The 16,454-nt window shown below is 39.9% G+C and overlaps 3 protein-coding genes across 5 annotated transcripts; all 3 read left to right on the top strand.

The window, feature by feature from the left end:
- The first annotated feature begins 2,907 nt into the window (after positions 1-2,907).
- LOC116195464 lies at positions 2,908-4,408 on the top strand. The gene has a single exon (XM_031524680.1). It carries the CDS (start codon positions 3,316-3,318, stop codon positions 4,201-4,203), a length of 888 nt encoding a protein of 295 aa, XP_031380540.1. The 5' UTR covers positions 2,908-3,315; the 3' UTR covers positions 4,204-4,408.
- A 1,147-nt stretch (positions 4,409-5,555) lies between these two features.
- Positions 5,556-14,189, top strand: LOC116195463. Of its 3 annotated transcripts, none has more exons than XM_031524679.1 (3): positions 5,556-7,788; positions 12,802-12,901; positions 13,802-14,189. In XM_031524679.1, the coding sequence occupies exon 1, from the start codon at positions 6,786-6,788 to the stop codon at positions 7,716-7,718; it is 933 nt and encodes a 310-aa protein (XP_031380539.1). In that variant the 5' UTR covers positions 5,556-6,785; the 3' UTR covers positions 7,719-7,788; positions 12,802-12,901; positions 13,802-14,189. The 3 variants fall into 3 exon arrangements, with proteins under 3 accessions (XP_031380539.1, XP_031380538.1, XP_031380537.1); XM_031524678.1 differs by lacking the exon at positions 13,802-14,189 and adding an exon at positions 13,129-13,601; XM_031524677.1 differs by lacking the exon at positions 13,802-14,189 and having other exon boundaries at positions 12,802-13,601.
- A 656-nt stretch (positions 14,190-14,845) lies between these two features.
- Positions 14,846-16,305, top strand: LOC116196917 (TLC domain-containing protein At5g14285). The gene is made up of 2 exons (XM_031526863.1): positions 14,846-15,309; positions 15,812-16,305. The coding sequence occupies exons 1-2, from the start codon at positions 14,939-14,941 to the stop codon at positions 16,191-16,193; spliced, it is 753 nt and encodes a 250-aa protein (XP_031382723.1). The 5' UTR covers positions 14,846-14,938; the 3' UTR covers positions 16,194-16,305.
- The last annotated feature ends 149 nt before the right edge of the window (positions 16,306-16,454 follow it).

Below are 16,454 nucleotides of genomic sequence, written 5' to 3'. Positions count from 1 at the left end.
CCAACCAAACAGGCTCACATCACACTCATGGATTTCAAAAGCAGAAACAGCCTCCCCCCTGCAAGCTGAAGCCCGAGCAGTCTTGCTCGCAATCTCCGTGGCGCTTGACCAAGGATGGCAGAAGATTTGGATTAGGTCGGATGCCCTGCTGCTAATTGAAGCTATTATTTCTCCGCATCGCTCCCCTTGGGAAATCAAACCTTTAGTCTCCGACATCGTTAGATTATTAGCTCTTTTCTGGGACTGGAAATGTACTTGGATTCCACGATCTGATAACTCTCAAGCTCATGACTTAGGCCAGCTTGGCAATAAGTCAAATTTTCCTTCCTTTTGTATGTTTGAGGGTTATCCAAAGATCGATGTACCTTTTATGAATTAATACAGCTCTTATCTTATTTATCAAAAAAAAAAAAACGTTTATGATTTGCGAGAAAATTGACATGTAGAAATATTTTTGAATGACTAAAATTGACATATTGATCCCAATTTATTTAAATCTTTATTATGAATATGATGATATGCAAATCATAATTAACATATCTCCGAACAAGTGAAACAACTCAATTATGAATGCCAGAAAAAATAAAATAAAAATCGTGCCGTGAATATTAGCATGCATGTACAAAATAACAAATATACTGCACGGTTACTCAGGTCTTGTTCGGCAAATGAGTAATTTTTTTAAATTCTACTGCACTTTACTTTCACTCATCTTCAATTTAACAACACAATTATTACTTTTTTCAATTTTCTTCAATTTTTTTTATCTTAACTACCATTTAATTCAATTTTAATAATAAATTCTCTAAATTATTCATTACTTTTTTCATAATTCAACAACACAATTATTACTTTTTTTTCAACTATTAATTAATTTTTCTAATAATTCAACAACGCAATCATTATAACTATAAATAAATATAATTATTTATAGTTAGAATGGAGTGGAGTTCCCAAACAAAGCCTTAAATTGTACTATTAAAGCGGACATAGAAAATTAGTAATTCAAAAGGAAAAAGCAATTTATGTTGCAATTAGGATGATATAACGTACAATCGTAGTAAATAGAATTAAAAAGAAGAAGACAATGGCAGGGTGTAATATAAGTTTGCAAATTTACATATAAGTGAAATGAAAAAACTAATTATCGAGGTTCATAATCTTTAATATGCAGACAATATATATATATATATATAATTTATTATTATATATATATATAACATTGAGTGAGCTACAACGCCATTTTATTTCTTTCGTATATACCAGTATTGTCTTCAGAGGTCCGTCCGTCTCATATTGAACGGATAATTCGACTTTGGACTCACAATTATATAACTTTACGGCATATTATTCTTTTACACGTCATTCTTTTACATATTTTTATTTTATAATCTGTTCGTCAACATAAGTTGGCATTTTTTTCCTTTTCTGTCTCGGTCATAAGTCGGCAGCTGCTTTTTAAGATACTACCACTCGTCATTCGCACAGCACAGGCATTATCCATTTTCATAGAAATATATATTTTCTATTATTAGTGAACCTCACCTTATCTAACAAAATCTGGTTCTGTGGAAAATCCGAACTGCGTTCATAACACTCAAATGCGTAGTCATCATTCATAGACGTATACATTATCGCAAGTGCAGTTGCTATCCCGAACGCCCGTGGTCCTCAAAGCTACCGTGTCAGTCCATATGATTGAGGTCGAGCGAGGCAAAGAACTAGCGTAAAGCTACCGAAAATGCTTTGGGAGGAAGAAATTCCGGATATTAATCAATCAAAGTGCGGCCAATTAGGATTCTCATCTTCCCAAATAGGAGACTTCTATGGAGGAAATCAAATCGCAAGTCTTTCAGCTCTTCACAGTTCTAAGGACAGGATTTAATTGAAATACAGTCATTCTTCTACATTTTTAATCCAATTTTATCCTGTCGGAGTTTAAACCCATGTTTATGTCTAAGTCGATGGAGACTTTTTTTAATAGTAAAATAGGTAGATATGTAGACCATCTAATTGGATTCAAGCTTGACAAGCCTACTTCACCACCAACCCACAAAGCATCAGGTCCCATCTCTCCTTAATAATAAGGAGAGGGAGGGTGCATGCACGGGGGAACCGCCTAACAAAATTTGGTACATATGGGTTATAGAATAAATTCATGAGCCTAAATAATGAATAAACTAGAAAAAAAATAAAGAGTCATGAGAAGCATCAAATGCAATGGCGGAATTAGAACCTCTTCACTCTGAGTAAGACTAGACTTTGTTTGGTTTTGAAATAATTTTTTTTACTCTACTCCATTTTAACTTTACTTATCTTCAATTTAACAACACAATTATTACATTTTTTTCTTTAATTTTTTTATCTTTACTATTTAATTCAATTTTTAATACTAAATTATTTCAATTATTCATTATTTTTTTTTCATAATCGAATACCACAATCATTATTTTTATCAACTATTCATTGATTTTTTCATTTTTTTCCATAATAATACAATTTTTACCTTTTTATTTCCTCTCCGTCTTATTATTACAATCTTATTAAATATATATATAGAGTTAAAATGAAATTGAATTTAACTCAACTCTATTTCTAAACGACACATATAATCATCTCATAACCTGTCTTGTGATTATGAGAGAGTCTTTTATATGTCCGGGGCTTATATCACATACTAATAGTTGCAAATGTTCTTATGAATGTTATGACACGTGTTCTATCAGTCGCACTCAAGATTTTCTCGTCGGATGCCTTGGCCAACGGGAATACTCCACGTGTGCATGAACCAGAAGCTACTATAATTTCAAATAATCCCTTTCACCCAAAAAAGAAATGTTCAAATAATGCATCTCTCTTTAACTACCAAAAAAAAATAATGCATCTCTTTTGTTTTTTTTTAAATCGGAATGTGGAAAGAACAATGATGCAATGTGTTAAATGGGAAATCCCCCACGTGTCCACCAGTTTCCCGCAGTGCTCGACACATAGCCGCCCGTGGTTGGCCCGCGGCTGGACCAATCAAAGGACAGCTTTGATGATGTGAAATCGTGATTTGAGTGGCGGGGGCCACCTTTACCACGGGCCCCACCGCCGGCCAATCAGCTCCCTAGGGTGCCCTAGGCACGTGGTGCCTCCTTACCCAGCCACCGTGCTTGCCGCTATTATCGCCTGAGCAGTACACACACTCAGAGAGAGAGAGAGAGAGAGAGAGAGGGAGGGGAGAGAGAGAGAGAGAGCCCGAGATCGGAGGTCGTTCTTCGGATATGGGAACTTGAGGTTCTTGCCGAGATCGGAGGGAGCTGACGGCGGAGGATGGACGGCGCCGGCAGCGTCGGGCGGCGGGGGATGGACATGGATGGGCTTGGGGGTGGTGCAGCAGACAGATCGATAATCAGCCCGATAATGCTCAGATTCAGGCCGATAGCTCCGAAGCCGGCCAACGGTGAGCCTTTCTCCGGCTCCTTCTCGGCGGATGGTGCCGGAGCAGCGTTGTCGCGGAGGAGGGTGAAGAGGAGGTACCGCGTTAGGGTTCGGAGTAGGAAAAATAATATCCGCGACGGGAACACCGGAAGATCCGACGTCGCCGTCGTCAGTGGAGGGACGGGATCTAGTGCGGCGGGCGGCACCACGACGCTGCAGCTCTTGCCTGGGAGGGAGGAAGATCAGGAGTCGGCAGGCGGAGGATCTGAGGGCAATTATTGTCAGCAGCTGTACGGAGACCCCGGGGAAGGAGGAGCCCTAACGATCGGCACAGGCGCGGGGGTGGGAGCGCCGGATCGGGCGGCGGTGGAGTCGCGGGTGAGGGTGGAGAGCGTGGGGGACGCGTGCATGGGCGCGGCGGGGGAGGATGGGAGTTTAGGTAGCACGGGCGCGGAGATAGTGAGGAGACTGGAGCTGGACATGTGTCCAGCATTCGTGACGGACTCCTTGAACAGGGTCCGGTGGCTGAACGCGGCTTACGTGGCTCTGGTGACCGGCGGGGAGGGGGACGGCGGGGAGGGGGTGGACGTGAGGGTGGAGGTGACGGCGAAGGAGGAGCTGCCGTGGTGGAGCGCGGCGTTCACGTGTCAGGTGAGGGTGGAGCACACGTGGCGCCACGGGAGGTACTCAAAGGTGGTGCCCTGCGACGTCTGGAGGTTGGACTGGGGAGGGTTTGCATGGCGGCTGGACGTGAAGGCTGCTCTCAGCTTAGGGTTTTGAAGGAAAAAACTCAAAAAAAAAAAAGCCAAAAAATAACCGTCGGAATCGCCTAGCTCGCCGGCGAAGTATAATTCCCGGGGTTCGTCGTATGCCCTCCGTATATATAACAGGTATATATACGTTATAAATTTATGTACCTAAAATAATGTGACTGATTCTGACTGTCTTATAACTAGCAATGCATGGATTGAGAATCGCTATATAATAATGGATTTCTCACGGAAGTGAGTGGGAATGACCCGTAACGTGAGTCCCTCTGCTAAGAGGGTAAAACTAGAAGGGTTAGTAAGGTAAAGTAGAATTGGTCAGGTCTAGAGGGATCTAAAAATATCAGGTTCGAAGAATGAAAGTTAGTTCGGAAAACCGGTTAATGATAGAGCTTTCTCTAGGAGTGGGTGGGGATAGGGGGGAAGCAACGAGGGGATGGATGAGTCATGTGAAAATGAAGCAACGGGTCGTTGATGCTTATATGTGTGTGTGTGTGTGTGTGTGTGTGTGTGTGTGTGTGTATTGAGGAGGTAGGGAAAGGGAGTGAAGATTAAAGAAATGCGAGAGATGATAGAAGAAGAAGAATTCAAAGTTGGAAAGGATTAGAACAAGAATGAAACATCGTGGAGAAGTTTGAATCGATCGCCCTGTTGTTGCCAAGTCACCATCTTTCTTGCCTAGGGAACTTCCAACCGTTGGACACGTACCCATGTTTTCTTGGTTTTGCCTTTGGAAGATTCTCCCAAGAGAGACCATTGTGTCATCGACAACAATGAAAGAGATTGAAATAGAGAACCCTATCGTCTAAATGTCTTGTATTTCAACAACCCAAAATGTGTACGTATAGATACATATACATATTTGAGTGTGTAGAAGTTCATATGAAGGGATGGGGGAGATATACTTGATATACAGGCATATCAATGTCTGATTCTGACCCGATTCATTAATGTGGGCAAATATCTGCATTTCCATGTGATATAGTAATAGAATGAGGAGGAAAGAAGAAATAGAAAAGAGAATATGGTGAGTACATGTGTCATCATACTACCACAGGTTGTGTTCATACGTGTCTTAAAATGTGTTGCACCTTTCACATGAAGATGGAAATGATGATCATTTTTATATTATTATTATTTACTTTTTCTTATTTGAATGTACGCGTGCATAAGCTTACATGTGGTGACATTCAACTATATGAGAATATATATTGTTTGATGCGGTTGACATACGATGATATATAAATAACAACGAGATATTGATATCGTTCTGCATGCGGTGTAGAGTAGAGTAACATGGCATGATGATAACGCATCGGATGACTTATAACTATAATCACAAGGTTTTTCATTTAATCTCATCTAATATTATTCAAAGGTCATACCCTTAATTATTATATGTGATACTACTTAAGAAAATCCTTATCATATGACATTTTAAAAGTTTTCAAGAGATTACGTATCTTCAAGATCATTGGGAGAATCTAAATATCACTAGTGCTAGAATATAATAAAGTTCATAATGTATTATCATCATATATATGTATGTGTGTTGCTTAGCTTTAGTTTTTCTCCAAAAAAAACTACTCATTGTGCTGGTACATTTTCATATCAACTTTTTATGGCGGATATATTCTCATAAAATGTTAATCTGATGATACGTAAATACGATAAATTTTTAAGAAACCGGGACAACATGCTTTTTTGATATTTCGTGGAGAGACGAGAGGCTTAGAGGGTAGGGGGCGGACGCTGAGGACGTGCCTAGCCGATCTCGTCTCTCATTGGACCATTTACCTCAAAGCCTATCCGAAAAACAGAAAAAAAAAAATCGAAAACTAATTATAGCAAAATAGAATTAATTAAAAAGAAAATAAAAAAAGTTAATATCTACTTTTTTTTCTTATCGGAGCTGACGTTGAAAGATCGCGCTTAAGATCCGCATTGCAATCGGACCCTCCACGCGTCCTCATCCCACCTCCCCAAACCCGACCGCTGCTACCAATCACGTCGCGGGACCCCGCGCGTGACGGCCACGGTCCACCCAAACATCGCTCCCTGTCCCCTTGCGTGATAGTCACGCGACTAGATTCGCGTGGTGGAAGTACAGCAGTCAACTGTTTCCCAGTTCGAATATACTTCCTTTTCTGTCGAATGACAACACACCACGTGTCTGCTTTCTGGAACATTTCACTAAAGCCCCTCCTTTTTCCCTTGTCTTTTTCCTTTTTTTTTTATCCCTATTATTTTTCCCCGGTAAGACATGACAGTGCGCCACGACCGAGGAAGCACCACGTGTCCACAGCTTTTAGCGAGTGCTGGACACTGTCTCGGTTCTGATTGGCCCGAGCTTTCGACCAATCAGAAAGCTCCATTGCCTCCCCGACGCCTCCCTCAGCTTTATGGTGGGCCCCGCCCGAAAAGATTTGACCAATCGGAGCCTTCAAATGTACCCCCAGCCTTTGCCCTAGCCACGTGTCGCCTTATTACCCCAATGCACTGCCCTCACCCTGCCGCTTTGATTATCGAACGAGGGAGTGGGAGAGGGAGTGAGAGGGGGACAGTGTTGATCGGAGGAGGCAGTACGTCGGCGAGATGGACGTTGGAGGTCGGCAGAGGTGCGCGGGTGGAGTTGGTGGTGGTGGTGCGGCGGGGGGTGATGATAGAGTGATGATCGACCGGGTGATGATGCTGAGATTCCGGCCTATAGCGCCGAAGCCAGCCGACGGGGACCCGGCCGCCGGTGGAGGCCAATTCAGTAACAAGAGCTTACTGTTGTCGAAGATAAGGATGAAGCGGAAGTATGTTAGGGTTCGGAGCAGGAGTGCTCCTAAAAGCAGCGGCACTAGCAGCAGCAACGGGCGAAAAACGACACAATCGTCGGAGAAGGCGATAGTGACGCTCCAGTTGTTGCCTGAGAAAGCTGAGCACCCGAAAGAATCGTCAAAAGCAGCTAAAGGGCGTGACTCCCTGCACCCGCACTCGTCCTCGATCCCCATCCCGATAGGTAGCCCTAGCCCTAGCCCCAGCCCTAGCCCTAGCCCCGACCCCCACCCGTGGTTAATTGATATCACGGGACTGCATTTGACAGATCCGGCGGCTACAGTCCGTCCGATCGAATCCTGGGTGATTGTCGAGTCGGTTGGGACTGGACCCTACCCAGACGCCCTGGAGCTAGGGCGGACGGACGAGGAGAGGGCGGAGGGGCTGCGGTCCGCCACGTGCCCTGGGTTTGTATCGGACTCGTTGAACCGTGTGCTGTGGGTGAATGGAGCATACAACAGCATGGTCCGGAAAGGGTTTGCTGGAGGGGGTGAGGGGCCGGAGTTGGCGGTGGGGATGCTGGTGAAGGGTGAGCTGCCTCGGTCATGCGGGGCATTCTCTTGCCGGGTGAGGGTGCAGGACACGTGGCGGGAGGAGAGGCGGTCGCAGGTGGTTCCATGTGATGTGTGGAGGATGGACTTTGGAGGGTTTGCATGGAGGCTGGACGTTAGAGCTGCACTGAGCTTAGGGCGTCCATTAAACTGACTTAACAAAAACAGCAAAACGAATCCGGCCAACGACGACCCTCTCGACCGCAAGGATTGAAGCAATTCAGGTAATGCAAGTTCATTTTTAAGCAGAAATCAATTATGGCAATAAGATTATGCAGCCTCAAAACTAATTGGACATATATTATGATAAGCTCAAAACCCTATGCCAAGAAATCCGAACTTTTGGCGACAAATTCTTTATTCTAAGAGTTCATTAATAATTAGTAACAAGCAAAAGTGATAGCATGGAATGAATAATGTGTATACACGCCTATCGGGAAGTCTAATTTCTTTAATATTAAAGTGAATTTCGCAAACGTGCCACTATAAATTTTGGAATTATAGCAACTAATAAATGGAAAGAGACGTAAAATCAAATTCCTAGTAAGAAGATCAGTGCATGTAATCTCTACCGAAAAAAAGATCAGTGCATGTAACGAGCTCACTTTAAGTCATTATTCTTCCATAATATATATGGGTTCCTTCAATAGAGTAATTACTTCAATTAACTTTTTTCCAACTTTGTTAGGGGAAGTTACACTAAATGGAGACAACATGTACAGATGAAAACTCTTTTATTTATTTATGAATATATACAGATGCAAACTGATTATGAGTTCTTTGTACTTTTGACATAAATATAATATATCAAGTTTGGACAAAAATTTTGTTGAGAACCGTTCCAATTCTTATAAAACCTACTTATCGTGTACCATAGGTTATATTCTCTGTCCATCTCATAAGCCCAATTATTAAGTAATGAGGTTAGGAGAATTTCCCATAGAATATATCACTAGGTTATTTCTTAACCTGGCAAGAAAAAAAAGATAATCACTGGGTGGGAAATTTATGAAGTGTTAGTGTGCATATGACTGCAAAGAGGACACTAGTATGAACTTTATAGACAAATTGACATGGTCCTACTTTATGTGTTCATTCATTTAATTCATAAAGCTCATTGATTTCCACGTGGCTTTATCTAAAATTAATCAACACAAGAGGGGTTACACTATAGATATAGATAAGAAAGATATATATACACTTATAAAAAATTAAATTAAATGGGATAGGTGATTGCACAAAAATTATGTGAATTTAGTCTATACCAGCGTAATAATGGGCTTGAATTATTTGCTGGTTGTTTGAACTCTAAAATGGTTGAGGTAAAAAAAATATTTTAAATATCCTTAATGGTTTATTCATCATCTTCTTATAGTACGAATCTAAAATTGTTCCGAAATATTCCATTCTCACATACTTAATAAGTTTAGAAATATGGAAACATACGATGTTGAAAAAATGCAATTAATTAATCAAAATAGGGTATAAAGCATTCATCTGTTAATCAAGAAGTTTCAAGTGCGATACACGGTAAGATTATTCGCGTCAATTTATTAATTATTTAAAATTTTATTTCATTACATTAGATTAACTGAACTTCCTTATAACAAAAAAAGAAAGAAAGAAAGCAATTAAGCATAACAAGACACAATAGACAATCAAATCAAATACCAATTGAATAAAATTTCAAAGGTTGTCACTACGTATGGAAAAGGAGAAAGTATGTGGACACATAAGAATATCATATGCGTAGTCCTTATCCATATTCATGCTTTTTATGTTTATACTAGAGATGGCCTACCCAGGGTTATATATTGTCAGTGTTTAGTCAATAAGTGCTTTTTGCGTGTTCAAAATACACAATTAAGTGAAATATAGAAATAGAAATTACTAAATAACATTAGCAAATACAAAAAAGTGTGTATCATTATCATAAGTTTTGATTTTTTCGAATATGATACCTGTGCTTCCTATGGTTCTCTATCTCTATAATATAAGTTTCCGAAGCATTTTGAGTACCAAATACAAGATTACAATGATCGTTAGGATGAGGATGATGTGTCAAAACCGTTAGTTGCGTACAAAAGGACATACAAGTTTGGAAAATGAAAAAGATTTAATATATGTTTGTGCTCAGTGTATCTTACTTTTCTGTATTATATACAAATATATAAAATTTAGATACAGATTTACTTTATATTGTATATAGATATTTAATAATATTATAGATTTAGTTTTATTGCTATGCCTGCCCAGTTTATCTGTAGATATAATATGCTTTATTATCCATATTCCTCACACGAATAACCATTATATGTTATTTTTATCTTTTTATTGAGTGAATATATATAAGTTTAACATGTTTGTTTAGCTTATCCAATTGAAAGGACAGGATGAATGTGTGGCCTTGATAAATAGATGCTTCTGTTTGGCCATGATGATGAACTAAGCAATTCCGGTTCTTACCTTAATTAGTTACAAATTAATGGAAATTGAAGAGACATATAGTTCATGGATCAACTACAACAATTATGTGATTTTGGGATTTCTTGTTTTCCTTTTTTTCTCTTTGAACAGGATTTTCAAATTTAAGAGCAACAATTATTGAATTATCAATTACTAATTATTAACAAACTGAAGGCATACTAATATAGCCAAAGGGGGAAGGGTTACTATTTTTTTTTTTTCGGTGATCAATGGGTTACTAAAATATGGAGCTCGTTCAGTTTGCTAAAGTACTGCCATATGGCAGCTCCATACTTGGCAGCACAGCCAAATGGCAGCTCAATGAGAACAAACATCATCTCTTAGTTATCCACTTACACCAATATATATGTAGATACAGGGGAGGAGCCAATTGCCCCTGAATTTTGAATTTTTTAAAATTTTACTTTAAAAGTATGTTTATTTGTGAGTTTTTTTATATAAAATTTGTATTTTATCTCCTGAAAAAAATATTTACGTACTATTTATATTAAGTAATATTTTTGCTCATCTGAATGAAAATCCTGACTCCGCCCCTTATAGATATATATATACACACAAGATGTGACATGTCAAACAAGAATTTCTCTTTCTATATCTACATATTAATACCAGTTTATCAACATAGACATCGACTAAGGTGGACAGATGCGATGAAACATGTGGATGCAACATGTTGACTAATTGATATATTATCTTGATACTGACTAATAATATATATATATATATATATATATAAAACTATGAAGTCATGTTCTCCTCGGACCAAGGAGAAACAGAAAAGAATTGAAACAGTTGAAAATAATATTCTGAAATTTTTTGATTTAGTCAGTGATGTATACATCACATGCAACTTTTCAGGTTTTGATCTGTCAGAAGAAAGAAAGGCTGGCCTAATTAACTGATATATAAACAAATGGTTCCTAGAAAAAAGTAAAAGGAATAAAGCAAGAGATTCAGCTTTACACTGTGAAGAGTATGGTTACGTATAACCTGACAAGTAATAATGTTATTTAGCAAACAAAAAAAAAAAGATCAATTACAAGGATCAAAATTTGATTCATCTAACCTAGGAGAAAGAAAAGAAAAAACTTGTGATTTAGTGCAACTTACTGTAGTTGGACATTAGAGTCTAGACCGCGGGTTACAGCAACTATATTAATTTGCAAATGTTTCATCTCCACATTAAAATTCTCTGCCATGGTATACTGGATTTCCTTTTGAATGTTTAATACTGATTCGAGCACTAAAAAAGAAAAATTAAAGGAGATATATATAGAGATACTGGCGTACATGTGTATAAATATTGAGTCCAAGGGCAAGGAGAATAATAGAAATGTTAATTAATATCATCAATAATCTCTTTTATATTTGTATTTAATATGTATATATTTCATATATGCAATATATCTCATGCATATAAAATATATATGATTAAAAGTGGGTGTAGCGCAGTGACGCACTCTCTTACATGCTGACCTAAAGGTCGCAGATTCGATACCTAATGAGACTACTTATGTCTCTTTATTAGTTATGTAAGATTTATCTTTCATTGTACTACAACTTAGACCTCCTTTGTATATATGTGTGTCCGTTCATGTATTGTGCACAGGTAATTCCCTTAATCAATTGCAGAATAAGGCACAAGGAATATATAATTAGCAAAGTAATTCTATTGGGTGTTTTAACAGGAAAATGCCAGTCCTGCGATAGTACAAACCAATATATGCGTGAGTTACGTAGATATTCTATGCAAGTGTTAACAAAAAACAATAGTCATGTCGTGCCATTAGTCATGAATAATGCGAAAGTGTAATGCTTTGTGGAGTTTGGTGTGATTTATGATCATGCATATGTGAGCTCGATGAGCAGGTTCAGTTTGAGTTTGCCCATTGAATATTTTGATTCCTAGGAATGGCCGAGTGTTGATATATCAATCACTCTACTACAAATTAATATGCATGCATGCATGCAAAGTGCAAGTTGTGTCTGATCGTGATAGCAACAATCATGCTTTTCATTGATTTTGTCAGTAATTACAGATATGCCACTCGTTCACGCGCGTTATCGCCACGCTCTTTAAAAGTTCCGCTTGCTGAAGTTATTATCATAACGTCGTTGTCATCTCATCCGAAATTGTAAACTAGCAGATATATGACTTGGCATCATTCTATGCTGCTGTCGATTCAACTCCTCGTATCCTAAGATTGAATAATTAATTATAGATATGCCACTCATTTACATGCATTTTCACCGTTCTTTGAAAAAGTTCCGCTTTCTGATCTGTTATCATATGCAGTCATCTCTCATCTATAAGTTTATTTCAATGAATTTTCTTGCTGATGGTCCCCATAGTTGGAGTCATTCCAAACAATAATACTAAGACTTGTCTTGAGAGCTCCTCCGAAAGTTTTACCTAACATATATGAGTTGGCATCATTGGTGTTATTATATTCAACCGCCTCATTGCCTTAGTTTGCATGGTTGGTTCCTCTAGGGACCTGTTATTCCCCGGATTTTCGACGTCATTACTATATGGAACAATTTTTCCATGTGAGATCACTGTCACTACATTTAGAATCTGGCTGGGTGTCCGTGAGATGGTTATGGATGGAGTTTGTTCGTTTGTTTTAGCGTTGATGCCGTGTTACGTTGTCCATTTAGTTTGATGCCATGTTGCTTTACTGTTTTTACTTGCTTTGTTCTGTTATGGATGTGCTGACACTTGTGATTCAATGATCATTTGCGTGCAGGTATTTTATATATATATATATATATATATATATACATACATATATATATATGAAGCTCAAAGGAAGATGACAGTGCATGCAACGTGTCGATGTATATCAGGTCAGGACTCGACCAAAGATCTCCATAAAGGCATGCTGAATCTTCTATGGATATTATCTTAGATTTGCATGGTTGTAGAAATAAATCACGACACTAAGCCCAGAAACAAGGAAAAGTAAATGGTTCCATCAACTGCTTTCCGAAATATATTGAGCTGTCAGCTGTCAAGAGTATGCAATGCTGCCAATGCATACATCCTTATACGTGTCATATATATACATATATAGATGAGAATCAAGATAACTTGGGATTGGGAGGAAGCTGCTTATGGTTGGGTTGGTCAAGCGGTACAGTAATAAAGAACGAAGCCTGACGAGACAGTGCTAGAGAAAATTTTACCATCATGATCACAGCAAAGTCTGCCATTGTAACAGTACTGTCAAATGTACATATCATATATATATATATATATGCCGTGGACGATGTAAGTCGCCCTGACTCCTGAGTTTGTGATCTTTCCCAACATGCGAGGAGTACGTTTGGCTGTGTTTTTGTTTGTCTCCATCTCTCGGAGGAACTCCGAAAATATGGAATTGTTGCGTCTTGGCACATGTCTTGTTGTCTGAAGTTCTTGTACTACAGGCACTTGCAAGGTTGTGGCGGCTGAATATCATCATCGTTTATGTAATGTAATCTATCGAATTAATGTCCAGTCTGAAGAATGAAATTGATTAATTGTATTAGTCTCCATCTTTCAATATGTGCATGACTTCGATTCTGGGCAACTAAACAGTGCCGGAATCAATGCGTGGTCCAATTGATGGGACTCGGTGAAACCCGAGTATTATGAATTTCTCTGGGACCTCCCTTTTCCACGCCTTTTTTTCGGTTACTTTGTTTCGTGGCCTGCCTTTTCCGTGCCTTGAAAGATACATATTCCCGTGCAAATTATCATTTTAGGTACGTGGATATACAGACAAGCACTAGCTAGCCCAGCAAAAGGAGGGGACCACGAGAGGTGGGGGGACTTAATGCAGATATAAGGCAAGTCGCCAGCTTGGAAGTACGAGGTCTCGAGATGGATCCTCTTCGTGAGACTTCTTGCGACCTCTTTACTCTTTTTTTTTATTTTTTATTTTTATTCTTGTATTAGAATCATCAATCTCCCTTGGAATCGGAAAAAGAAGAGGGAAAAAGAACAACATTCGTGTTCTTGTTTGTTCCCACTTAAATATGTCAAGTGGGCCCCGTAATTTTGCAACCAAGAACAATGGGCCGGTTTTTCCCCCATGAGCCACCCGGTCTATTAACCCATTCCCTATTCTACCCGAAATTAGTAATTAGCCCATGTTTGCATATTCAGTGCGAGTAGAAACTAAAAAAATTAAATCCTACGACGAAAGCATTTGGTTTGAGCATTGCGACATGATTAGAAAGGTTTTGAAGGTCCCTCACACACGTGTAGTCTCGCCCGGATGCATCTGGTCCTATTAACAATAGGTTTTGGTAGTTCCCGAGTCATAAAAACACACACAACTTTGAACAGCAAATTGATAGTTGTGACTATGGGCACAAATGGAGCGTCATTTCATTTTGCATTTAAAAAGGCATTTCATACCGATAAAATATTTCAATGATAAACGAGCTGTCCGAATCGGAAGAGATTAAGACAAAAGGTACAAACAGAACCCTATAAACGAAAGCGTGCGTTTCGAGCCACTCAGCCAGTCAGAGATGGAGCTAGGAATACTCATGAGGAGGAGCAAATTAGAACTGCCAGCTACGTTCCCAAGATATAGGGGCGTTCAAGTTCAACAAGAGTGAAGTATCTTCTCACTACCGTTCCAAACGAATGAACCATGTCCGAAAGGGGACTGAAGTAACACAAAAACTACAGAATGTGGATTAAAATGGAAATTATAATAGTAAAAGGTCCAAATTGAATCCAATTCAAAGTAAAAGGAGTGTTCTGTGAAATTATCCGTCTCTTTCTTCCCTCCACTCCAAAGTCGCCGGCGGCGAGTCAAAAGCTTAAGCACTCTCTCTCGCTCTCTCTCGATCTCCGCCTGCCCCGTCCTTTTCAATCTCCGGGCTTCAATGGAGAACCTGATTTTGCTGGTTCAGACCCTCCCGCCGCTGCCCCTCTTCTTCGCAATGTTCGTGCTCATCTACCTCACCGCCTACTTCGTCGTCTTCCGGAGGTGGACCCCGAAGACCCGGCCTGTGGCCGCGAGCTGCGTGATCTCCCTCTTCCATGGCTCCCCCGCCGCAATCCTAGCCGCCCGCGCCCTGATCTCCCACCCCGGCCTCAGCTTCTCCTCCCCCAACACCCCGTCCGAGGCCCTGGTCCTGGATTTCAGCGTTGCCTACTTCCTCACCGATATCCTCCACTACCTCGTCTTCTTCCCGACCGACGTCCTCTTCATCGGCCACCATGTCGCCACCCTCTACATTTTCCTCAGCTGCAGGTATTGATTCCGATCAGCTTGTTGTGGATCATCTTAATTGACCTTTTGTCGCTTGCTGTGATACTTTGGTGTGATTGGCCGCTTCTAGCAATCTTGCATTCGATGGTTGTTAGCGCTAAGCAATGAACTTGAATTGGATGTTTGGAGCGACTGATTGAGATATGCAGATTCAATGCGGTAATTTCAACCAGAGGAAAAAAAGACATCACATTTGCTGTTGCCCAACATGTTTGCCAGCTTGAATAAGAGTTTTATGCAGATCGAATATCGATACGTTGTCATATAAATATTGTGCTGGCATTTGTAGTGGAAGTTTTGGATTAGTGGTGAATCGAATGAGGAGTGTTGGGCTCAGTGCTGGGCCTTTTGCTTCCCCCAGTGTACCCTGTTTTTGGTTAATCTGTCGGGCTCTGTTTCTCCACTTGTTTTATCAGTTTTCTGGGTCATGCTCTGTTTATATCATTGTACCATCTGAATAGCGTTCTGTCTTTTCTGGTATTAGGTACATTGTGCGTCATGGATCGTATGCTATCCTGTTCCTTCTTATTCTTGCGGAGGTCACTAGCGCTTGCCAGAACACATGGACTCTTGGCCGTGTGAGGAGAGACGATGTCCCCTTCGCAGCCAAATTGTATGCTTACCTCTCCCCTCCTTTCTACGCCTTCTATTCTGTAGTTAGGGGGATTGTTGCTCCATTGTTTGTCTACAAGATGGGAGCTTTCTATATCAGCGGTCAGGCTGACAGTTTGGTGCCTAGATGGGCTTGGGTTTCTTGGATGACTGTGGTTGTAATCGCACTTCTAGTTAGCATATCATGGATTTATGGTCTTTGGTGTGAGTTGTATAGAGAAAGAACCGATAAGATGAAAAAGAAAGTCCGATAGAGCAAGTTCTTTATCATGAGAGAACTCTCTACAAAAGTGTTATATGTGCCAGTTCTTTTGTGTTCCATTAGTTGCATAATTGCATTGTCATTTAAATCAGTGGTTTTTATCCTCTTGCACGTTTTATTCCTGCCTTTCTTGCTTAGATTCTTTTATATTCTGTCAGTAATTGAGGGCTATTTTGGGGATATAGTAAACTGACGAAGGGGACATGATCTACTTATGCTGACTTTAGGGTATGTCTGAGATCGTATGAATGAA

Source organism: Punica granatum, chromosome 2, assembly GCF_007655135.1.
Source record: "Punica granatum isolate Tunisia-2019 chromosome 2, ASM765513v2, whole genome shotgun sequence".
Lineage (NCBI taxonomy): Eukaryota > Viridiplantae > Streptophyta > Magnoliopsida > Myrtales > Lythraceae > Punica > Punica granatum.
This window is presented reverse-complemented; position numbering and strand designations above follow the sequence as displayed.